The sequence below is a fragment of the Trichosurus vulpecula genome, chromosome 3 (genome assembly GCF_011100635.1).
Source record: "Trichosurus vulpecula isolate mTriVul1 chromosome 3, mTriVul1.pri, whole genome shotgun sequence".
NCBI lineage: Eukaryota > Metazoa > Chordata > Mammalia > Diprotodontia > Phalangeridae > Trichosurus > Trichosurus vulpecula.
Genome location: NC_050575.1, coordinates 163,705,439 through 163,730,596, shown reverse-complemented (window position 1 = coordinate 163,730,596; position 25,158 = coordinate 163,705,439). Strand labels below are relative to the sequence as shown.

The 25,158-nt window shown below is 37.3% G+C and overlaps 1 protein-coding gene across 11 annotated transcripts in view; it reads left to right on the top strand.

Annotated features, from left to right (window-relative positions):
* Positions 1–9,937: 9,937 nt before the first annotated feature.
* Positions 9,938–25,158, top strand: part of FNBP1 (formin binding protein 1) — a 189,603-nt gene continuing 174,382 nt past the window's right edge. For all 11 annotated transcript variants that reach the window (XM_036748979.1, XM_036748971.1, XM_036748970.1 and 8 more), the window contains exon 1: positions 9,938–10,239. In XM_036748979.1, the coding sequence (XP_036604874.1) occupies positions 10,216–10,239 (24 nt within the window). In that variant the 5' untranslated portion in view covers positions 9,938–10,215. The remainder of the gene's footprint in view (positions 10,240–25,158) is intronic.

Below are 25,158 nucleotides of genomic sequence, written 5' to 3'. Positions count from 1 at the left end.
TTTAGCAGGTACCTCTTCTGTTGGTATACTTCTTTTGATCTAGCTGGGCTTCCTATTTTTGTTTTCTCTATTGCCATTTCTATTTATTCATTCAGCAAAAGGGACTATTACGTTGAAGTCCAAATGTGGTGGCTTCACTGTCATTGATGAATGAATGAATGAAAATGCATTTATTAAGAGTGCAAAGCAATGTGTGCTAAGTGCTGGGACTACAAAAAGAAAAACAAAATGATGCCTTATCTCCAGGAGACCATATTCTCCTGGGGGGAGGCAACACACATGGGAGGTTTCAGCTGCAAATCATATGCAAAGGCCAGGCAGAGGCAAAGCAGATGCCAATGTATTTTCTTTAATGTCATTTCCATTAATAACAACTATTTCTGATGTTGAACCATTTGACAATGCCAAGACCTTTGGTTTTGAAAACTTTGCTTTCTGGGTCTTCAATGGCTATTAACTCCTAAGGACTATAGTATCTAATGAGATAGTTTCTACAAAGGTTACTTCCCTGGTCAACGGCTACCAGCAGGGTTTCTGGTCTTAGGGGCATTGCTAATCCACAGGTTCTTGGGCTTACCTGCCCATTGATAGCAGTTGGCACTGGAGTAGTGGTGGTGGGGATGCTGGATCCCTTCTTCATAAATGTTCTCCATGATGATGGCTACAGAGGCTAGGCTGAAAGCAAAAATAAATAAATAAATAAAATAATCTTGAGGGCACTGAAGTTTTCAGACTTCTTGGACTCTGTTCTTTTCTCTACCATTGTATTTGGCAAAATAGTGGCAATAGTTTGACCAGGTACATGCTATCTGCTGTTTTGCCTCCTTTGCCCTTCTACTAGACTTACTTGCCTGCTCCCTTGGCAACTGGTGGTGGTGGGGATTGTAGGTCCCTTGTTCAAAGAGTTTGCTCCTCTGGGTATTAGCTAACAGACCGAGTTGGAAGTAAAGGTCTAGTCATCTGTGGGGTATTGCAGGAAAAAAATTGTTTATTGTAGAAATCTTGACTGATCTCTTCCATTTTTTGTCTGTTCCTCTTTCCAGTTTCATCCGTTATTTCCAGAAGAAAACTATAAGAGCTTAAAATTTGTGTTCCTTCCTTTTTCTACTTTCAAGTTGAAAGACCTTGCAAAATGATTTGATCTTAAATTGTTTATTGTGCTTCTATTTGGCATTTTCAGTAGGGATTATTATTTCTCATTATCATCATCATCATCATCATCATCAAAGACATGTATGCCTGGAAAAGGTGAGCCAGTTCATACATATTATGAGACTTAGAGATAACAGACAATCTTAGTACTGTACTGGTCAAATTTAGAAAATATTAAAAGTTTAATATTGAAAATTAAATGTTTTGTATTTATAGAATTCAACTGATAAAATATTTATATTTTGTTAAATAAAAATTTAACATTTATTTTTTGATATTTTAAATTTTAATATTTTCATTATCCTACCCCATCTCCAAAAATTTTATATATAAAACTATTTTTAAAATATTAAAAAGAAAAGTCTACAGGAGATCTCAAGGCAGGATTTTTTGTACATAGTTTGTAACCTCTACCAGGGGAAGAGTATTCCCATGGAAGTTTTCTAAAGAGCAACCCTATCAAACAAAGTTCTATCATTGCAAATAATTATTATGGAGCTAAAATGATATTAGATTTGAAAGTGAAACTGAGGGAATGAACACCTGAATACTTAATGTTAAAATTATATTTTAGCATACTTCTCTACCTAGTCTCATTTCATGGCAGATATTCATATTTTTATTGAAATAACAAAGTGGAAACTTTTTTAAATGCAGCTATTTGTCAAACTGAAAAATTGTAGCTTCCCAAATTTGCCTTGAGGTACTATATTTGGATAGTTTCAGAAAAAATAATTTGCATGATCCTGATGATTTAACTAAAAAAACCACACATAAGCTGAGTAACAGAACAAGTTGACAACAGCTTCCCTCTAGCAATGTTTCTGAAGGCGGCATTAAAGTTTAGGTGAAGTATAATTGATAAAAGCCAGGAGCAATTGGAAAGAAATTTTCTAACATGGTTCATTGCCTACCCAAGTTCAAGTACTTTGCATTTTTAAAATTTCCCTTTTTTCTCTTCTAGGTTAAAGAAAAGTTACTACTAGTGGTAAGGTGTAGAGCTAGTAGTTTATAATAATAATATCTGGTACCTTTACATCAATTTTTGAAGAACTTTGTTATTATTTGTAGATTAGTATTCTTGCAGCTATATTAAGGGTCTGTTAAACACGATGCTGGTCAAACACTTGTATTACAGGCAAATTGTCAAAGTAAAGAAAGCACTTGACATTCAGTTCAATTCAACAAACATTTATTAACTGCCTACTCTGTATATGGCACTGTGCTAGGAATACAAATACAGAATCAACACAGGCTTTCCAGGACACCAACTGGTCAGGTTAAGACCTAGCCTTATGATTTGGGATACCTTTTTTCCCTTTTTCTCCAAAAAGCAGCTTCATAAACATTACCCCCCAACTCCAACTGTAGCTTTCACTCCAGTTTAAAAGACAAGCCATTTCTGCAGAAGCAAAACTTCATTTCTTAAGCAGGTCCCTGGATTGCGGGAAAGGAACTATACAGGTTGCTCATTTTGTTTGGGAGATTCCTATTGATCTCTACAGTAATAGTCCAGGCTCTGTCTAAACCTAGGTTTCTGTTTCCTAGCTGGTTCTTCCCACCTCCTTTCAACTTAAATTTGGACTCCACCCTGGGATCCACCCAGAGCTCTGATTGGTGAGGTATTGCCTTCTCTCTCCAGGATCCGGGCTCTCTTTTCACTTCTCGGTCCTCTACAAATCATATTGTCACACCTACCAAATCTAGTCAAGTCAAATCAACAAATATTTAAATTCTGTGTGCCCTATACTATGCTATATGAAAATACAAAAAGAAAACAAACAATTTCGGGCTTGATCTCAAATGGGGAGGCAAAGTGCAAACAACTATGAACATGCAAATTTAGAAGTATATATAGTAAATTGGATGTTATCTCTAAGGGAAAGCACTAAATGGTGGGGATTGGGAGTGGACTGGGAAAGTCCTTTTTGAGAAGGTAAGATTTAAACTGAGTCTTGAAGGAAGCCAGGAAAGCCAGGAGGGGGAAATAAGTTGGAATAACATTCTAGGCATGGGAGACAGGCAGTGAAAAGACAGAGTGGGGAGATAATGTCAAGCAGGGGGAATATCTGGAAGCCTTTCCCTTTCCTCCTTTGCTGCTCTGCATTACTTAGTGTCTTCCTCATTTTAACTATAAGGATCTTCAGGGCAATACCTGCTTGTAGTATTTGTAAACCCAGCACTTAGCACAGTGTCTGGCACATAGTAAGCACTTAATAAATGCTTTATCCAAATCAACCCTGGGAATGTTGGTTCCTTAACACTTCAGATTTTTTAGGTCTGAAATGAACTTGTAATCCATCTCTTCTCAGTATGACACTTTACCTAACTGGCTGAGCCACAGGACTGTCCTGTTTCACCTATTTTGCTTGTACACATCTGGTTTTTCTTGATATTTATGTTTGCTCAGAGCTTCAAAGGTATACAAGCCAGAGAATCACCACTAGCTTAACAGGTGCAAAGAATGGTTATAACTATTAGGATTTTTCTCACTATGAAATTCTTACTCAAGTTCTTCCCCACAGATTTTTCCACTTTAGTACTTTCTTAACTTCCCAGTATAATGTAAATATAAGAGTTTTGATGCTACCAGATGGGGGAATGAATGCTGGAAACTATTTGGGGGGGGGGGGAGAAAAAGCCCAAGAAATTCATTAGTATTACCTCACTAATAAAAATCACTAGTTGTCATACAATATCAAATTTAGTGTTGAAAGGTTTATTCTCACAGATAAGACCCTTGAATATATACATTAGCCCTTTTAAAAAACCTCATTTTTAAGTGTCTGGTAGTATATGTATAAATTAATGAAGTTAAAAATCAAAAGTGTTTCATGAGCAGCCCCAGCACATAGAGTTTCCCATGAATACGTCATCCTTCTACAGGGGCCACAAAAATCTTCCTTATATTGTTCTAGTTTTAATGTGTTGCCTAAGTACTTTTTAAAAATCCTTTTTATATTACTTTGCCTAAATCCTTATTTTTTAAAAAAAGGTTAATGGTCACATGTAGTAAATTAGCAAAAACAGAAGACAGAAATGTTCACTGATGGAGGGGTTTTGGAAAGATAGGCATACTGATACATTATTGGTGGAGCTGTGAATTAATCCAAATACTCTGCAAAGCAATTTAGAATTGTTCAAGAAAAGAAACTCAATTTCTCAGACCCAGAAATACCCCTGGTAGGTATATTGGAGGTCAAAGATAGAAAGAAAATTCCAATTAATGCTAAATTGATCCTAGGTCACAAAGAACCTGAAACAGATGCTTATCAACTGGAGATTGGCTAGACAGACCATGGTAGGTGGATGTAATGGAATATTGGCAATGTTAAGTGAACTGAGGAGCATTTTAGTTAGGTAGTGGGCTTAGAGTCAGGAATATCTGGGTTCAAGTTCTGATTCTGATACAATTACTTTGTGATTCTAGGCAAGCCTCTAAGATTATAAATTGCAGCAAAGGTGCATTCCACCAGGAACAAAGGTTCCTGGAGGGAGTTCCCTATATCAGTGAAATCACAAGTCCAATTCTTATTTCTATTTAACTCTTAAGAAATGAATTCAGAGAAACATGTAGATTTATATGAACCAATGAAAGATTGAATTAAGCAGTTCCAAAAGAGCAATATAAAATGCAAGATGCAAACATCTATGTACAAACAAGATGTATGCAGCATAAATTAGAGATGATCTCAGAGGGAAGGTTCTAAAATGTCAAGATTAAGACTCAGAAAAGACTTCTTACAGGTATAACTTTAGCTGAAACTTTAATGAAACCTGGACTGACTACAATAATGAAATGAATATTAAACTACTAATTACAATGAAAAGGACACTAAAAGCAAGTTGAACTCTTAGTAATAACCAAGTTTAGTCCTGAGGAACCAATAATGAAACATGTCAGAAAGGGTCATCAAATCATTATTTTGGCCATTTTTTCTTTGTTACAAAGAGGGGTATATTCAGAAAACACTAAAAACAAATTAATCAAACATTGTTTTAAAAATGTGAATGGTGTCCCATATGATCATGATAATGCACTGACCTTTACTTTATAAACTCATCAAGATCTCATTTTTGGAAATGTGATCTCTATTTGGAGTTGAAGATTTTATAAAGGTGTAGCAACAATTCAGCTAGCAGCTGGGGGTGAAAGACCGACACATGTTCTATGATTTGCTTTACTAAGGAAAGTAACATTAAGGAGTTAACAATCTTATTTTAATCCAACATACAAATATCATTCACTTGGTTCAGGAGGAAGAGCCAGCAACCTGAACTTCAGAGCAAATACAAACAAATTACAAACATACATTATATAAACAGACCAAATCACAATTCATAGTTACCCAAAAGCATCAACTTTTGGGTTCACAAGCCGGAGAGCTCTTAACAACGCCTTGCCCAGAGTCTCCACATCAACACTCCTCCAGGAGTAAAAGCCCCCCCCCCCAACAGAATGCTAACCTTTGAGCTTTTATACTCTGTTCAGGGCTCAAAGGATTCCCACCTGATCAGCAAAAGGGTATGGGCCTGGGGTTTAGCACCTAGTAAGGCTTAATCAAAGGCATTTGATTACTTTAGCATTTATAAAAGTAAAAACAGTAAAAAAAAAAAAAATCCCAACTTAATATTACAGAAGGTTTGAGTAGTAAAAGTAGGTGATTTCCCTATTTCACAAAAACTGCTGGGAAAATTGGAAAATGGTAGGGCAGAAACTGGGCATAGACCAATATCTTAAACCATATGCCAAAATAAAGTCAAAATGGGTTCATGATTTCGGAACAAAGGTTGAAACTATAAGCAATTTGGGAGAGCAAAGAATAGTTTACCTATTAGATTTATGGAAAAGAAAAGAATTCATGACCCAATAAGAGATAGAGAGCATTACAAAATGCAAAATGGGCAATTTTGATTATGTTAAATAGAAATGTTTTTGTACAAAAAAAGCCAATGCAACAAAGATTAAGAGGGAAGCAGAAAATTGGGAGAAAATCTTTACAACTAGTGTCACTGATAAAGTCCTCATTTCTAAAATATACAGGCAACTGCGCCAAAAATATAGGAATATAAGTCATTCCCCAATTGAGAAATGGTCAAAGGATATGAACAGACAGTTTTCAGAGGAAGAAATTAAAGATATCTATAGGCATATGAAAAAATGCTCTAAATCACTACTGATTAGAGAAATGCAAATCAAAACAACTCTGAGATACCACATCTCTCCTGTCAGATTGGCTAAAATAACAAAGCAGGGAAATGATAAATGCTGGCGAGAATGTGGGAAAACTGGAACATTGTCACATTGCTGGTGGAGTTGTGAACTGATTCAGCCATTTTGGAGAGCAATTTGGAACTATGCCCAAAGGGCTATAAAAATGTTCATACCCTTTGACCCAGCAATACCACTTCTAGGGTTGTATCCCAAAGAGATCACACAAGTGGGAAAAGGACCCATATGTACAAAAATATTTATAGCAACTCCTTTTGTGGTAGCTAAGAATTGGAAATCAAGGGGATGCCCATCAATTGGGGAATGGCTGAACAAGTTGTGGTATATGAAGGTAATGGAATACTATTGTGCTATAAGAAATGGGGATGATATGGACTTCATACTTTAGCATTTATAAAAGTTAAAACAGTAAAAAAAAATCCCAACTTAATTAACATTACAAAAGATTTGAGTAGTAAAAGCAGGTGATTTCTGCTTGCTTTTACAGATTTGACTTATAGTAACTAGTCTCAAAATTAGTTCTGTATGTTACAAATCATTTGTAATTGATCAAAAATAGAATGTTAAGATTAACTTGATTTGTATTTCTGAATGAAGCTCAACAGTGTGGGAATAGTTCTTTCTAATATTTATCATGAGAAGAAGCTTGGGGGTAGCATAGTGTTCAAAGAGCTGGCCTAGGATGAAAATCTAGGATTAAGTCCTGATTTTGAAACATTTAAGGGTGTGGCCCTGGGTCAAGTCACTTAAAACTCATTAATGCCTGAGCTATTCTAAACACTATAAATTACATTGACTGGGGGTGTTTCCTCACTGGAAGTAATCACAGGTCCAGTAAAAACAAATAAATAAAGGTTTTATGTCAATATTATAGCATTATATCTTTTCCCTCTTTTATTGTTGATCAACGTTTATTAAGTGCCTACTAAGTGCCTATGATTGTATCTGGTTCTTCTATGGTTAAATTGTTTCATGGATGATGAAATAGTTTTTAAGTCTATCGGGCTGCTTTTATGTTGTGAATGTTTCAGTTAAGACAAAGAAGTTAAAAGATACTTTTACTTTGACATAATTGACATACTACCTACAAAATTCTATCATGTTCCCCATTCATTATAACTCATTTACCTGTTTACTTATAGAAAAAAAAGGTCTCCTGTTGAGTTTTGGTGGAGCTGCTTCCTTCCTTCCTCCCTCTCTCCTTCCCTCCCTCCCTCTCTCTCTTTCTTTCTTTCTCTTTCTTTTCCTTTCCTCCTTCCTTCCTTTCTTTCCTTCTTTCTCCCTTTCTTTCTTTCCTTCTTTCTTCCTTTCTCTTCTTTATGTCAACAGGTTATTTAACCCTAATAGCATTATTTCAACAGCTAGTCATTCTTATTAAGATGGCAGTCTCCAGGAACTCAGAAAAGATTAGATTTTTGCACATGACTGAAGCCTCAGAGCTAATGTGAATGTAGCCTTTAGATGATCAATAAAACATGAACTTGTCAGATAACCTGCGTTTCTTTGGCCATTTCAAAGTTTTAGAAGACTAGCCAGTGGAGATGTCTGAAATCCCATCTCCTCAAACTCTTCTCTTGGCTGTGGTCGCTGTGTACCAGCCTCTGTCAAATACTCTCTAGTGCAGCCAAACTGATTTACTCAGGTTTCTCCAAATGCTAGCACCTCCCAGACCCTGCTCATTCCATTTCCTATGTCTAGAATGCCTTCCTTTTATTGTTGTCTGTTGAAATACTATGCATCTTTCCAAACCCAGGTCAAATGTAATTTACTCCAAGTTCTCATTCCCCTCCCCTTGGAAATGACCCTGAGGTACTTTCTACCGCTCTTACTCATTCATCTTATTCTGTTTTGTAACATAGTTACATACTTGTCTTCTCTTTTATTAGAATTTAACCTCCCTGAGGGAAGAAACCAGGCTTTGTATCTCCTTTAGCACCTAGCACAATGTTTTGCACATATCAGGCACTTAATATTTGTTGAATGAGTAGAGGTGGCTACCTCTTAGTCCTTACCCTCCAGGAGTTTTCATTCTAATTGGAGGAGACACACAGGGGTACTGGAAAGGGAGGGCATCCTGGAGGGAACAATGTGGCAAAGGGGAGTAGGGGTTCAAAGTCTGGAGAGAAATGAAGAGAGTCAGTATTAAGTAACAGTACTATGATATAAAGTTAAAGAAGTAAAACAAAACATCTTAACAGTGGTGTGAATACTTACAGAAAAATCCCAGAACCACAAATTGCATTTTTTTTTAAACAAGAAGTTATTTTGTGATTTGTTGAATAGTTCAACAGAATACTTTCAAGATGGGAATAAGACAGCTTTCAGAGGAGCTTGCAATTGAAATAAGACAGACTAAACAGTTCGGACAGGTTAAATTTATTGTTTCTGTGTTCAGTAAAGGAAGTAGCTAATCTGTAAAGGCTTTCGGCTCCACCCTTTCTGTTAGGGGATGATAAACAAGGGCAAAGCATCTACTGAAATATTTTCCATAGTGGGGCCTGCTTTTGAGGTTTGCAGTGATTGATAAAAGGATGCTCAGGAGTGGCTCTGGTTTGGGAAAGATGTTGGAACAAAGCAGAATAAGTGCTAAGACAAAAAACCCGTGCTTCAGCGATGAATACTTTTCCATTCCATTCTGTGAATGGTCTAAGTCTAAGCAAGATAGGAAAACAGGAGCTGTTTATCCTTGGGAGTAGAGAATGTGTTACTGAGAATATACAGGTTTAGAGTAAAGCAATAGCTACAGAGGAAAGGTAAGAAATATTTAATAAATAAAATTAATTTAATGTCAAACACTGCCTTGGCAGAAAATGTCAGAAAGTTAACTTGTCTCGAGATTAAAATCTCTAGGTTAGGGAGCCACAGCTTCTTGCATGCTAACATCCTATGTAATCATGGAGAAGCTGTTTAGTTTCTGTGCAATATCCTGGTCTGTCTCCCTGCTCCCCGGGTATGAGTACAAGGCAGACAATATTGCCAATCCCACTGGACTACATTCCCTTGCTTTCCCAGCCACATAAGTTGCTCGCTGTGTGGAAATTATCATGATGGCAAACTGTTGTTATTAAGGCCTTCAAGGAAAAAGGATTGCTATTAAATCCAATGTAGTATTAAGTGCAATAGTGTTACCGCTCACAGAGTATTATTAATTATAATTGCAGAATACCATCAAAGGCCGAGTGCCTGTTTTGCAGGGCAGAGCACAATTACTAGTAGTAAGGAGTGATTTTGTTTTTATTTATTTATTTGGGAGTCCTCTTACTCAGATCCTTCAACTCTCCTCCTTGGCGTCCTTCCGGTCCCCTGGGCGACGCAGACAAACGGCTGCTCCACTTCCCCCCAGCATTTGCGCTACCAGCGGGTGGCGCCCCGACCCCGGGGTGGTGAGCACACAGACCCCGGCTCTGGGTCTCCACCCCTTCCCCCCTCCAGCCTGCGGAGCGACCGCGCGCGCGCGCGCACGTGAGCTAGCGAGCGCGCGAGCTGTCAGTGCTGCCCCGCCCTCCTCGCGGAGTCTGGCGGCTGCCGCGGCTGCCGTTGGCTCTTCTGGCCATTTTGCTGTGGAGCTGCGATAGGGGAGGAGGCGGAGGCGAGGGCTGGGGAGACAGAGCCTGAAGCCGGCGTCGGCAGAAGAGGCTGCGGGTTGGGCTGGGGCGGCCCGGTTGGAAGATTACGAGCGGAGCTTCGGGCATTTGCGGTCGCCCGCCCTGGAGACTCGGAGCTAGAGCTGAGGGAGAGCGGGAGAAGAGGGGAGGGGGGCGGCGGCGGCCTTGGACTGGGGACTGAGCACCGGAGCTGGACGCGGATCTCCCCTCCCCGCCCCCTGCACCATGAGCTGGGGCACCGAGCTGTGGGTGAGTGCAGGCTCCTGCAGCCTCGGGCGGAGGGCGCGCCCGGATCAGCCCCTGGCGCATGGGGGGTGAGGGGGGGCAATCGCGAGGAGGAGGAGGGGGCGTGGAACCTTGAGGGGGCTGGGGGAGGGGGCGTGAACCCCGGCGGGGAGAGGGCCCGAGGGAAGGGGGCGTGGAATCCTCGCCTTGGGAAGGGGCGTAGAAGAGTCCTCGCCGGGGGTGGGGATAGGGGAGGACAGAGGGGAGGGGGCGCGTGGAATCCTCCCAGGAGGGGAGGGGGCACTTTCTTCGGCGGGGAGGAGAGGGTCTGACGCGGGGAGGGGCGGAGTCCAAGGATTTGAGGGGCTCTGTGATTACTGTTAGCTCCCAGGGTGGGAGGATTCCCCCCTTCCTTGGAGAAGTGAGGGGTGCAGAGGTGCTGCGTTATTCTGGTGGGGAGGGTGTTACAGTGGAAGAGTGGTTGTCTTCACCACCACTACCTCCCTCCGGCCTGAGGGGTGGGGGGCGGGGGGAAGCCGGTGCTCTTGGCTGGAAGAATGCTTGAGATCGGATTTGGGGTTACTGGGAGCACAAGCAAGATCTTCCTCATAAGAAGGATGTTTTTAGGAAACTCTAGTAGTTGTAGGGAAGAGAGCTCTGATCTCGAAATAGGTGTGGGTGTGTTGGGGAGGGGAAAGATTTGGGGCTGGAGGAGAGGTGCTGTTTATCGCCCAGGAGTAAAACTTGAGATTTTTTTCTCTTTCAGAGGGAGGAAGGAGCAAGCCTTGTGTCCTTAACATAAGGAAGGCGCATATTTTAGGTGTATTATCTCGACCTCCAGAAAAAATAGCTAGAAATGGGAAAAAGCGAGCGCATTAGTAAAGGCATCATGAAAGTGAGCAGGTTACCGTTGGCTGCTTTCTGTGCAGGGACCTTTGGCTTTTTAGCTGTCATTTTTGAAGAGAAAAGAGCTTTGTATTTGGAAGCTCAGTTGCTGGGCCGGATAGTTTGTGGAGGCAAAGGGCTGTTATCCATGTTTTTAAATCAGTACTAAGGAAGCTGGGGACAGTGGAAAAGACCTTCTCCCAAGGTTTTAGATGGGACAAAACGTAAAGAAAAGGTTTTGCCGCATCTGACCCGAGTACTATTTGCAAGTTAGAATACCGTGAATAAGGGCGAGGCCATTCTCTCGAACCTAGTACTAAGTACCTCACTTAACATCTAATAAAATAAGGTTCTGAAGCATTCTGAGGGGAAAAGGTCGAGGGAGGGTAGTGTGAGGCCACAAAATCTCCAAGACAAAGTAAAACAAGGTTAAAGTTTTTACGGAAATCTAGTGCATAGTGGCATAACGGTTTTTACATAATCGTTTCTTGGCTGAAGCCTTGAAAAGGAGTAAGAAAGCCGAAATCTCAGAGGAAGAGAATTCATTAGTTATAAAAACTCACTGATGTCTTGAGATTTGCTTCTTATGTTTACAGATACACCTTTTGTAACAGGGAATCAAAATATTTGAACTTGCCTAGTTAGGAGAAATGTAATCTACTACTTTTCAAGTATTATATTACTTGATCACTCTTTTCTATTTTTCCTCTACACACTCCATTTTTCTAACCAATCTGAAGAAAAGTGGGGTGGGGTAAGGTAGGGAGCAGATTGAAAATGACTATGAGAAGACCAATAATTTGCAGTGTAATGATGGAAGAGAAAATACAGTGAGTTTTGGGGTAGACATAATTTTAGTAATTAGATATTCATCAGAAGTGACTAGTATTAAAGTGGCAGCTGCAGAGAAGAAAACTGATGAAATAATTCCGTTTGCTCTGTGTTTCCCCATTTTATTCTGCTCTGCTCTTGGACAGGATAGCTGGGGCAAAATTAAGTGGAACATGTATGAGACAGCATGGTATGCTGCTAGTCTTGAAATCTGGAAGAGCTGCATTCAAATCTCACCTCTTAATAGATGTGTAGTAAGTCTTGGGCATATACTTAATGCTTAATGTTGATTGAGTGTTTATCTGCAAAATGGAGGATACCTGTAGTATTGTGTTGTGGGGTTCAGGATTATGTATAGCTCATCCACTACAAAATTTAGAGTCTCTATGTAAATCAACTATTATTATAGTAAGAGGAAATAATTATTTTCTCATTTTAAGACTGTGACTCAAGTCAACATAAATTATTCAGTTCCTTTTATACAGAGTATCCTAATAGTGTTAATGGGAAGAAAATAAAGAAATACCTATGCTAGAACCACTCCGTCCTTGAATAGCTAATGGGAAAAAAAAAGATACAAATTCATGAGTTATTAAAGCAAAGTTACAAAAGTGGAAACCACACTTTATGTGGAATAACAGCCGCAAGGGCTCTTATAAAGATACAATACAAGCATTCACAAATGTGGCAAATTGTTTTTAAAGTGCTTTCTTTTATCAGCAACCATATGTGAATATATTTTAGATTTAGGGAACTTAGTGAATACAGTGTTCAAACACTGTGGCCTACTCATGTTAGCTGCATGAATATGGGCAAATCACTAAACTCTCTGAACTTCAATTTCCTCGTTTGTGAAATGGGACTAATATTACCTTTGGCATCTACTTCCCAAGTAAATGCACATAGTATATGTTTACATTTTTAAAGTCTTTACAGACTGTCATACTGAAATTGCTATTAAATATTGCAGTATTTGTGAAACCCTATGAAATGCTGAGATTGCCTTCTAATAAGATCTCTCGAATTAGCTCCCTTTTCTCTGCTGTTAAAATTCAATTCTTCCAAAGTACACTTTTAAGGACTTGTCATTATGACATTATACGTGTTGATGATCAATTTAGTAACTTCAATAAGGGCCAGAGCCTGAACTAATCAACCAGAAACAAAGCCTGGATCCTGATATCTTCTTTGTCCTCTTCTTATGTCAACAAGGCCGGCTGAGGCTGACTTAAGAGCACTCTTTCCCCTGTCTGGCCATTAAGGATGAGACCCTTAACCCGAGACACTATCTTGAATAATGGAACTTTTTACTTATCTTAATATTTTATGGACGTATACTATGTTATGGTATGTTAATGGTAAAAAAAAATACAGATATCCTGGATCATAATTTCAATAGACATTTTGTCAGCTCTCTTATCTTGTTGTATTTACAACCTATCCAGTTAAGAAATTCCTTTCTTATACTGTGATTAAACATACATGGCGATCATAAAATTTGAGTGGCACAGAGATGCTAGTTGGGACTGTCCTGAAATGCATTTAAGCCTTCTCATTCTTTTGTTCAGACAGTCAGAACTTATGCTCTCGCTCCTTGTTTGGACCAGTAAACTAGCTTTGCTAGCTTTAAGGAAATAAACAGTATGAATTTACATATCACCTAACTTGTTTGCCTCCTTTAACCAAACTTTCAGGTCAACAACATGTATGATCCCAGAATGACCATTCAGAGAAGGCACAGCAATCCCAAGCTGTCATCATGCTACCAGACATAGTAAACGTCAAGTCTTTTACCAAAAATGCTTGTGAATTTAGAGCTTAACTTTCCAAATTAATACTAATACCTGACATATGGCACTTTAAAGTTGGCAAAGCACTTTCCATATATTCTCATTTGAATACTGAAATACTATAAACACAATTTTACACAAACTGAACACTATTAAACCAAATTTACTTCTTTCTATTTTTCTGAAATCAATATTACACTTATGTGACAAAAATATACTGATAAAATTTAATTCAGAATTAATTCCTTCAAAATGTAACAAAATTAGAAAGGTTGAATTCATTCTATAATTTTTTTGATAATATGTTGGAATTTCATGAATTTATCTCATAGCATTTCTTTGTATTTATGTACCAGTAATTGTGGCCTAGTGGGTAGAAAGCTCACCTGGGAGTCTGCAAGCCTTGAATTCTAGGTCCTTCTCTGGCACATACTTCTTACTGACCTTGACTCCAGACAGGTCACTTAATCTACCAGTGTCCCCAGGCAACTCTCTTAAGACCTATAGAAAATCTTTAATAGTGGGCATATCTTCTTCACCTGGAGTTTCTTTACACCCATGAAAGTACAGGTTTAGACCAAAAAAGTACTTTATACCTCTGAAAACTGGTAAATAAAAAAAAAGAAAATTTTACTTCCCATATCAACTAAAGAGAAGTGGTTTCTTTGGAGCTCAAATGAGATAATGTATAGAAAGCTCTTTCCCAAGCTTAAATTGATATGCTAATATTTTTCTTATTAACAATTCAGAAAATTAAACTCAAAATTCACAAGCTCTTTTTGGTCAAAGATGATGCCCACTATGTTTGGCAGCATAATGTTGGCTAGTGATTGAGGGCTTTCTTTGAATGGTGGCTTTGGGATTCTGTGCATACATAATGACATAATGATAGGGTGGTAAAAACTAACTTTGGCAGAACTGTACTTCAGTGGATGGAAAAAAATGAGCTGTGATTTGGGTGGTCTTAAACTAGTAATATTAGGTGATTTTAGCATTTTATAGGGTTTCACAATACTGACTTACTTAACCACCATGTTAATATGACAATCTGTAGAGGCTTTCAAAATAAACATTTCCTTCACATGTTTATAATACATTATAGTATAACTATTATGGATTTGGCTATATCATGAGTTGAATTATACAGAATCAACATTGAATTAGAGCCTGATAGTCCATTTGTGTCCTGTTCACTTGGTTTCAGACATGATTCCAAATATCAATTATAAAAGAGTTCCACTGAATTTGTTTATGTGCTTCTATACTGGCTTGTTTATAGATTCTTGCTACTAAAGACTTTAAAAAGTTTTACAACAGTGCAAAATTTAGTAGGCTACCACCTAGGACAAGGATTCTTAACCTTTTTTGTATCACGAACTCCTTTAGCAGTCTGGTGAAAATTCTGGAACATTTCTCAGAATAATGTTTTTAATTGCACAAAACAAAATACATAAGATTACAAAAAATAAATTATTTTGAGATAGTTGTCAAAATGCTTAAAAAACTTCATGGAACCTTAAGAGCCCCTTATGTAATAAGGTGCCTAGGGTAATAAAAGTAATAAAAGTAAACACATCAGTCAACAAGCATTTATTAAGTCCTTGTTATGTGCCAACCACTGTGTTAAGCATACAAATACAACCAAAAAACCAATACCTACTCCAAAGTTTACATTTTGACACAGGAGACAACAAGGGCATATAAGTATATACAAAATAAATATAAAGCAATTAAATTTAAGGTAACTTGAAAGGGATGGTGCTAGCAGTTGAGAGGATCAGAAAAGCCTTCCTTCAGAGAGTGGTGCTTGAGAAAAGCAGCTATAATATAGAATATAGACCTGCAATTTTAGAGATGCTCTTTTTCTGTTCTATGTATGTGGAAATTCCCATTTTAATTAGTGTTTGTTCAAACTTCAGAAAAAAAAATTTAAAAGAAAATAGTGGTTGATTGGCATCTCGTAGGAGGAGAAAGATTCTGTGAGGTTCAGGTTAGGAGGGAGTCCATTTCAGGCATGAGGAATATAGCCAGTGCAAAGGCCCAGAGATGGAGATGAGACTATCCAGGAAGAGAGAGGTTAGAAGGCTTAATGTTCAATGAGTCTGGAAAGATAGGTTGGGCTGAGGTGATGAAGGATTTTAAAAGCTAAACACAGGAGTTTACGTTTGATCCTAGAGTTAATAAGAAGCCATAGGAGTTTATTGAGTACATGCTTAAGGAGAGTCACTCTGGCTGCAATGTGAAGCATGGAGGGAGAATCGTAAAGGTCAGTAGAGTGATCTGAAGGATCTTTCAGTAATCAAGATGAGAGGCATAATGGCTTGAACTGAAGTGGTATCTGTGGGTAGAGAGAAGGGCTCAAATGCAGGAAATGTTATAGAGGTAGAAACTGCAAGATTTGGAAACTGATTGGATATATTTGGTGAGGGAGAATGAGGAGACAAGAATAAAATCAAGATTATAATCCTGGTACACCTGACAAGCGTGTGTGGAAGAGGAAGTGTGTATGTTCAGTTTTGGATATATTGAATTTAAGACGTCTCCCGATCATTTAGTTTGAAATAGCCAATAGGTAATGTGTGATGCAGGATTTATTGGTCTCTGGGGAGAAATGGAAGCTGGATATATGGATCTTTGAGTCATCTGAATAAATAAAAATGACAAATTCATGGGAATTGAGAACATAAAGAAAGAAAAGACTTAGGGTGACAGAGCCTTGAATAACATCCACAGGGACATGATCTGCATGAACCAGCAAAGGAGACTGAGTAGGAGCAGTTTGATAAGTAGATAACCAGCAAATAATAATGTCATGAAAGCTCAGGGAGAAGAAATTATCCAGCAGGAGAGAATGGTCATCAGTGTTTTAAATGTAACATTTAAGTCAAGAAGTATGAGTTTGGAGGAAAAAATGATCAAATTTGTCAACTAAGAGATCACTGGTAACTTTGGAGAGCACTTTCAGTCCAGATTGCAGAGGCTTGAGGACAGAGAAAAAGAGAGGAATTGGATGGCAGCAAAAGTAGGCAACTTTTTTTTTTAATTGAATTTTTTTAGTTTTTCTCTCCCTCCCATCTCCCTCACCCACTGGAAAAAGATAAAGAAAAGCAAAACCGTCATAATATATACATAGTCAACAAAATTATCGTGTTGGCAGTATCCAAAAATTTTTTCTTTTAATATGCACTTTGAGCCTACCACTTCTCAGGAGGTGAGCACTTTGTTTCATCATTGGTCCTCTGACATCATGGTTGATCATTGCTTGATCAGAGTTTTTAAAAGTCTTTCAAAATTATTTGTCTTTACAGTGTTATTATGGTATCAGTTGTTCTGCTTCTCCTTACTCTGCATCAGTTCATACAACCTAGAAAACTTTTTTCAAGGAGTTTGGCTCAAAAGAGGAGGAAAGATATAGGATGATAGCTCGAAGAACTGGTAGGTCTAAGAAATTTTTTTTAAGGACTTGGGCATACCTAAAGGTGGTAGGGAAGGAACTAGTTGATAAGAGAAATTGAAGATTAGAGACAGTGGTGGTCTTTGAGGGGGTCATCTGCTGGAGAAAACAATGGGATTGAACTCACATGTAGAGGGGGGTGGCTTTAGCAACAAGGACCACCTTATTGTCAGAGACTGGAGGAAAGAAGGAATGAATAGGGGGATGATAGGAATAAAATGCTTGTTAATTGAGAAATATACATATATGTTTATATGTATCTAAATATACTGTATATATAAAATTAATTTTTTGTCTTTTTTTAGCCAGGCACATTCTTGCATCTTGCAATCTTGCTGCTTCAGAACCATTGTTAACTTGAATTAGACCTAGATTGTTGGTTTCATTACTTTTGGGAATGCTAATTAGCTCTTTAACCACTGTTCTTAGCTCTTCTGATGCTTTTTTTTCCCTTAAACATCTTCCAAATTTGTGTTCTCAATTTGATAGCCATAGCTATAGGAAGAAATTATTATTTAAATTACAATAGTACTGACTAGAACAATATGACCGAATGAAATGTTGTTTCCAGTGAATTTCTCCACCCTTGTATGGAGACATCATCTGATACTTCAACTTTGGAGATAAAAAAAATCTTTTAAAAATAGATTTTTATTGATGACCTTTTTTTTTTTTAACAAAACCTAGATTTTCCACTGTATCGCTCCCTCTCATCTTGCCTTCCAGACAACCCTTATAACAAAGATTTTTTTATGAAGAAAAAGAAGAGCAAAAATCAGCAAAACCATTACTTTGTGTTTTTTCTCTTTAAATTTTTAATTTCAGAAATAATGGTATCAAGTTTATTGATAACATTTCATATTTACAGGGTTTTAAAAGTTTGCCTTGTAAAAAAAACTAGCATCTTATTTCAGTCGTCTGATACCTAAAAATTATTTTGATGTAGAAATAAAACTATTACTTTGGGGGGGGAATATGATATTATAAACATCATTATATATCCATGGATCCCCTCCCCCACCCCCATTATTCCAAACGGGAGGGAAGATCTCATTTTTTTGGTGGGCAACATTCAGTTAAGATTGTTTTGTGATTGATTTTTCCATTTATATATTTTAGTCATTGTATATATTTTCCTGGCTCTTATTGCTTTATCAGTTCATGTAAGTCTTTCTATACTTCTCTGTAACCATCAAATTCTTTGTTTCTTACAACATAATAACATTCCATTACATTCACATATAGCAATTTCTTTAGCTGTTCCTCAGTGGATGGACATATACTTTGTTTCCAATTCATTGCTACTGCAAAGAATGCTACTATAAAGATTTGTATTTATATGGAATCTTTCTTTTTGTCAGTGTCTTCCTTGTGGTATATGCTTAGCAGTGGAATCTCTGAGTCAAAGTCTATGATATCATATAAAATAGCCATGGGCATTGGGGGTGGGGAGAATGGTAGTGTTTATAGTTAATGTTTCTAATACAGAATTTCTAGCTTGATCTCTACATATGGTACTGGAAAGTGTGTAAATCAACTTTTAAAAGAAATAGTATTTTAAATGCCAGGTATGCTTTGGCAGACACACACACACACACACACATACACACGAATACATAAGCATTTGCACACTTGCTTAACAGTGGTATAAAAGGTTGTTCAAGTTTCACCCACTTCCTAGATGAAGCTAATATTGTATTTCCTGCTTTATTACTCATACTTGTTTCATCAACACCACCCACCTTTAAAAATAAATAGGCTTTATTTTGACATAATTTTCGAGTTGCTTAGACTATGTGAATTTAATAATAAATTAATTTATTTAATTAGAGTTTAAACCGTGTGTGAGATCTTATGGAATTAATATTTTTAATGTGAATTGTTTGTTTTTGTAGTAATAACTTGCTAGTTGGACTATTTGTGATCTAAAGATAGACCTTTAGAAAAAGAATTGAAATTTTACTTGGGAATATTGAATCTTTATTTATTCTTTAAGCTGTTATGTGTGGAGTGAATTTATAAGCAAGGTAGTGAACTCTTTTGGAAAGAAGACCCAGGCTTTAGTAAGTGAGCTTACTAGTCTGGTGACTATGGGCCAGCCCTTTAATTCTCTGAGCCTTAGTTTCTTCATCTGTAAAATGTGGTAGCATGTGTACTTCGAAAGTATTGTTGTGAGGAAAGCATTTTGTAAAGTAAATGCAAATTATTGTTATAGATCAGTCCATTCATAAATCATTAGACTTGTATACTCTTTACGAGTGAGGACTGTGACTTTGTATCTAGTAAAGAGTTTTGCTTATAGTAAGTGCATAATAAATTTTGGTTAAAATTTTAATTTATAAAATTCTTTATTAACTTTTCCTTTTTTCCTCTTAACTGTGCAGTATACTTTATGTCAGATTTCATAACTTAAATTTAATCTTAAGTACTGTAAATCAATCCAGAAGAGAGGGAAATAATAATTTTGTCATACTTGTATACTGTTTTCAAATTTACAAAGTGCTTTTCTAATGACAGCTCTTTTCCTTAAACATTAAAGCCATATTCCTTGCATTGTGTTTAGAATTAGTATTTTTTTTTAATCTTAAAAATCATTTGGGACTTCTAAGTCTGTTATTGTTTTTGAAGTCCATCATGATGGTAGTTATAACTTGATTAGAAAAACCTGTTCAATGTAGCTAAGTCAACAACTTCATTTACTTTTTTTTCTCCATCTCCCTTAACAAGACTTTAGTCCATATCAGCTTTTTTCCCCAAGAAAATGGCAACTATGAGAATAAATGATTAATTATGATTGTATATCATTTATTTTCATAGTTGCTTACTCTTCCTGCCATTCATACATTTTATTAATATAGTGGTATGTAGATAGTTTTTTATTTCTAAAACATTTAATCCTTCTACTGAGAAATAGTGAATTAGAGGCAGTGCTTTAGGGACCATTTCAACAATTGATTCAGTTTTGTGGTGCCAGTTTAATACTATTTAGATTTAGATAATTTATATGGAATAACATATTTGGCGGGGGTATGATATTTGAGCTGATTCAGGCCTATGCATGGTATAGTCAGGGGTGTGCTTGGAGTCAGCTTGAACTGGCTCCAGTCAGTTGTTAAATTTTCAGTATGAACATTTACTCCTCAGAAAGCAAAAGCTTCATTCAAATCAGGACTTGGTTTATTGTTTTGTTGATTATTTAGACTTGAGAACATGGTGGAAAAAATGTAAATAATGCAGTTTAAACTAAAAAGTGTGTCTCGCTTACATTTTTTTCTACAGAAACAGTTTTTAAACATTTACTAACTCATCACTTGGTATAGCTGATAGAACATTTCATTTTTGAACACAAAGATCCTAGGTTTGAGTTTCTACTTTGCTTTTTACTAGCTGTGTTAATTTGGGCAAGTCATTTAACTCTCCCTGGGCCTGAACTTCCTCATTTGAAAATATCTCACAGTGTTACCTAACTTCTTAAAAACTAGAACTACCCAAAAATTAAATAAACTACTTCCGGGGAAAGTTTCACAAGGGGCCTTTAACTAAAGGCTAGGGCAGTGGTCTTCAAAGAGACTGTGACTTGACCTCCTAGGCTATGTAATCAACCAGTTGGATAGTTGGAAGATGGGTTGGGTCTTACTCTCCTAACCTTAGAGCCTGTCCTGGGGCTTGTCTTCAATACTCCACCACTACTATATCCTACCTCTATGCCAGATTTTTTAAATGTTTTTTTTTTCCCAGAACTTATCACCCATTTCTTCCTTCTGGCTAAGTGGTTTATAGTACTTTTTAAAAAGATTATTTATTTTTAGTTTTCAACATTCACTTCTATAAGATTTGAATTCCAAATTTTCTCCCCATCTCTCCCTTCCTCCCACCCCAAGACGGCATTTAATTTGATATAGGCTCTACATATACATTCATAATGAATCTATTTTCACATTAGTCATGCTGTATAGTACATTTTTTTATTACAACATTTAGTGTGTTTCTCTCCATCTTTAACTAAGTATAGTATGCTTCCTCATCTCAAGATCATGGGTTTTTTCTTCCTCTACATCTTTCAAGAGTGAATACTATCATTTTCCACAGGATCTTCCTTGATACCTTGGGCAGAAGTGATTTTTCCTTTCTCAAATTCTTTTAGTCTTTTTTGCCCCCTTTTCTCCACATAAAGGGAAGGCAATAAGCATTTATATAGAGCCTAGTATGTGCCAGATATTGTGCTAAGCACTTGACAAATATTAACTTATTTGATCTTCACAGCAACCCTGTGAGATAAGTGCTGTTATCCCTATTTTTACAGTTGAGTAAAGTAAGGCAGTTAAGTGACTTACCCAGAGTCACACAGCTACTAGGTATCCGAGTCCAGATTTGAACTCAGCTTTTCCTGACTCCAGACCCAATGAATTGGCCACTGTGCCACTTAGCTGCCTTTTATTATATTATCCTTTAGACTATGGTTATTTATCTCCTTTTTAAAAAGCTCTTTTTCTGGCCTATAAACTTCCTGAGAATAAATCAGCAAACATTAGTTGAATGTATGTTATATGTAAGACAATTTACCTAAGGATGTAAAAAGTGAGTTGGCACATTCCATTACCTGAAGGTGCTTTAGTTTAATGGTGGAGGAGAGAGGGATGAGACCTATGTGTATGAGTAAATTGTAATACACATTAGTATATGCTTTAAGTGCATATGATATGTTAAATGGAGTGAAATGGGAGATTCAAAAAGGAAAGAATCACTTCCAGCTGGGGAGATTAGGTGCAGTGTCTTGTTTTATTTTTGTATCTCCTTTGGGGCTCTGAAGCTTCAACATACTCATAATAATATTTTCTTTCATTTCATAGTTAACTATACAGTTGCACTAGACATAATTTTAGTATTACTTATTTGTGTTGATCATACACTTCTCTTTTCTTTTTTTAATCTACCTTTTGCTACTTTCACTGAAAAAAGGTGAGCTAGTCATATAGCAAGGTCAAGTAATGATAGGTAGACAGCCCCAGTGCTCTTCTTGGTATCCTTTTGATGTGGGGAGAAATCAAAGAAGGGGGTAGCTAGGTGGCCCTGGAGTCAGGAGGACCTGAGTTCAAATGTGGCCTCAGACACTTGACACACTTACTAGCTGTGTGACCTTGGGCAAGTCACTGAACCCCAATTGCCCTGCCTTCCCTCTTCCAAAAAAAAAAAAGAAATATAACAAGGCCTTCAGCACTTGAAATTGCTGAAGTTTGTGGCAAACATGTTATTGTAGGACATGGGCAAATGTGGGATAGGATGAGCAGGCATGGTAGATTGCAATTTGAATCATTGAAGGGAAAATTCAAATTGGTTAGATCACAAATCTATTTAAGTTTTGGATTTTCCTTAAAGGTCTAGTAAAGTGAAATTATTTCTAAATATGTGATTGACAGTAAAATGTAGTACTTTGGAATTTGCCCATCTTAATTCCTGTATTGCAGTTATCTGATAAATTATTCCTCATGAATGCTTAACTTTGGTTCTAACTCTGCTATATTAAGCATTTCTCAAAATTGAAAGTTATGAATGTATGTATATATCCATACTCATATATCAAGAGAGGAAGCTGTGGTATATAGATAGAGAGCTAGCCTTAGTGGTCAGGAACATGTGATTTCAAATGTTACCAGTTTCAGAAACTGCCTGTGTTAGTCTAGATAAGTCACTTAACCTCTAAGGTTAACCCAGGCAATCTTTAAGACAATAAGTTGTTCTGCCACAGTCAGTTGTAGAACATTTGCAGATTTGCCTTAGGATAGGAAGTTTATGGAATTACAAATATGGATTCTATGTGTATATGGTGGGGGGAGGGAGGGAGAAAGAGAGAGACAGACAGAGAGAGACAGAGACTACGTGATTTTCCTCCAAGTTTGTCAGTTTTTAAGTTAACACTTAGGTCATACTTGAAGTTGCAGAACATTTGGTCTAATTGTAGAATCATCTGACTGTAGTGTAAAAAAAGGAAAATAAAATTAATTGTAAAACTTGAATTAGACATTGTATGAGATTTGGACATAACTGGTTTTAGATTTAAATCTTTTTATATATGAGAAGCATAAAAGACAGTAGAGTTAAGGCAAGACAAGGCACTTAACTATGTACCAAGCACTATCCTAAATGCTAGAGATTCAAATATAATAAAAAAGGAAAGATGATATTTGCCCTCCAAGAGCTTACATTCTAATGGGAGAAGACAACACAAAAAAAGGAGCTAAAAAAATAGGTGGTGAGAGGGAGGATAAAGATACCCATGCATGATGATGGTTTTTGAAGTACCCAAAGTCAGGAATGGAACTTGGAAGGGAATGAAAATTAGCCAGCCTGAGTCCTTCCACAAAATGGATGCCCCAGAAAGAACTCATCAATAGGAAAAGGGTATGGAGGATATTCCAGGGTGAGAAAGATTCAGGAATAGTTGGTTGTTCCAGAGTGAAGAAGCCTCAGGAACAGGAGGGATAAGACAGTAGTTTAGGCATGGTTTTAAAGTCCAAAAAGTTAAGAGGCTTGGTTTTTGAGATAGGGTAATATAATAGATCAAAGGCTGGCCTTGGGATTAGAAAGACCTAGAATCAAGTCTGGGCTCTGATCATATTGTAACTATAATAAAGTCATTTAACCTCTCAAAGCTCAGGCAGTTTTCTAAGACTATAAGTTACAGATCATTTTCAGACATTATGTATTATGATGACAGTTCCCCATGGCAATAGATGAACTCATGAGTCTGGATCAAAAAACTATTTTGTGCTTGAATACCTATAGAATGAATTATGTTTACATCAAAATTTCAAACACCTAAGGGTTTTTTAGTTTGTGTACTGTTTTTATCCATGCATACATAAAGTATGTGTTGACCATGTATATGTCAACATGGATTCGTCTAAATTTGGCTTGTGGAGAGGCATGAATCTCATGAATTACATCCACCCCTCTCCAATGGTGATTTGATTCATTCCTGGAGGGGAGTCCAGGAAACTGAATGCCTTCCTCAGAGAAGTGGTACCTTAGATTTAGAATTATGTCTGTCTGCCCCCCTAAAAGAGGAAAGCATGCTCCAAGCTTATATCTTAAGGCTCTACCCTTTTCTATCAAATGCTGGCACATAAGAGATCATCTCATGTAGGGAAAAGCAAGTAAATCCATTTATCCAAGCAGATAGCAAACAAAAATCAGAGAAGATAGGCAGATTAGTATCTACTGGCCAATACATAGAGTGAAGGAGCTGTCCCACTGGGAGTTATCTCAGCTCCAATGAGAAAGTCCTTAATCTAACTCATGTGGAAATTGCCTAGTGTCTTCAGGGAGGCAAGCTGAAATCAGGGACATGTTTCTTTCTGTTCCATTTTCTCCCCAAAGATTATCTGGAGCCCAATGTGCCTATTATCTAAGCAAGAAGAAAAAGGACTTTCTTTTCCCAAACTCTTCTGCAACTTGGTCTCTTCAGCAAGTAGGTAGAATCCAGTCATCATAATCTCCACCAATGGAGATAGTCTAACTCAGACTTGAAAATAGATACTAGTCTAAGTACATTTCTATTCCAGTCCATCCTCCACACAGTTTCCATATTGATCTTTCTGAAGCTCAGGTCTGAACATGTCATTCCCCTACTCAGTAAACTCCAGTGACTCCCTACTGTGTCTAGGATCAAATATAAACTCCTCTATTTAGTATTTAAAGCCCTTTCTAAGCTGCTGTCAGCTCACCTTTCTAGACTTATTATTATATGGTATGTGTAACATAATGCTACCTTCATGCTCCCTGAGGTTCAGTCAAACTGACCTTGCCAAGGGAGAGGGAAGGCACACCATTTCCCATATAAATATCCTTGTTCTGGGAAAGTACAAGAAAAGAAGAAATAAGCATTTGTATAGAGCCTCCTATGTGACATGCACTGTGCTAAGCCCTTTAACAAACATTATCTTATTGATTTTCTCAACAACCTGACACTGTAGGTACTATTAT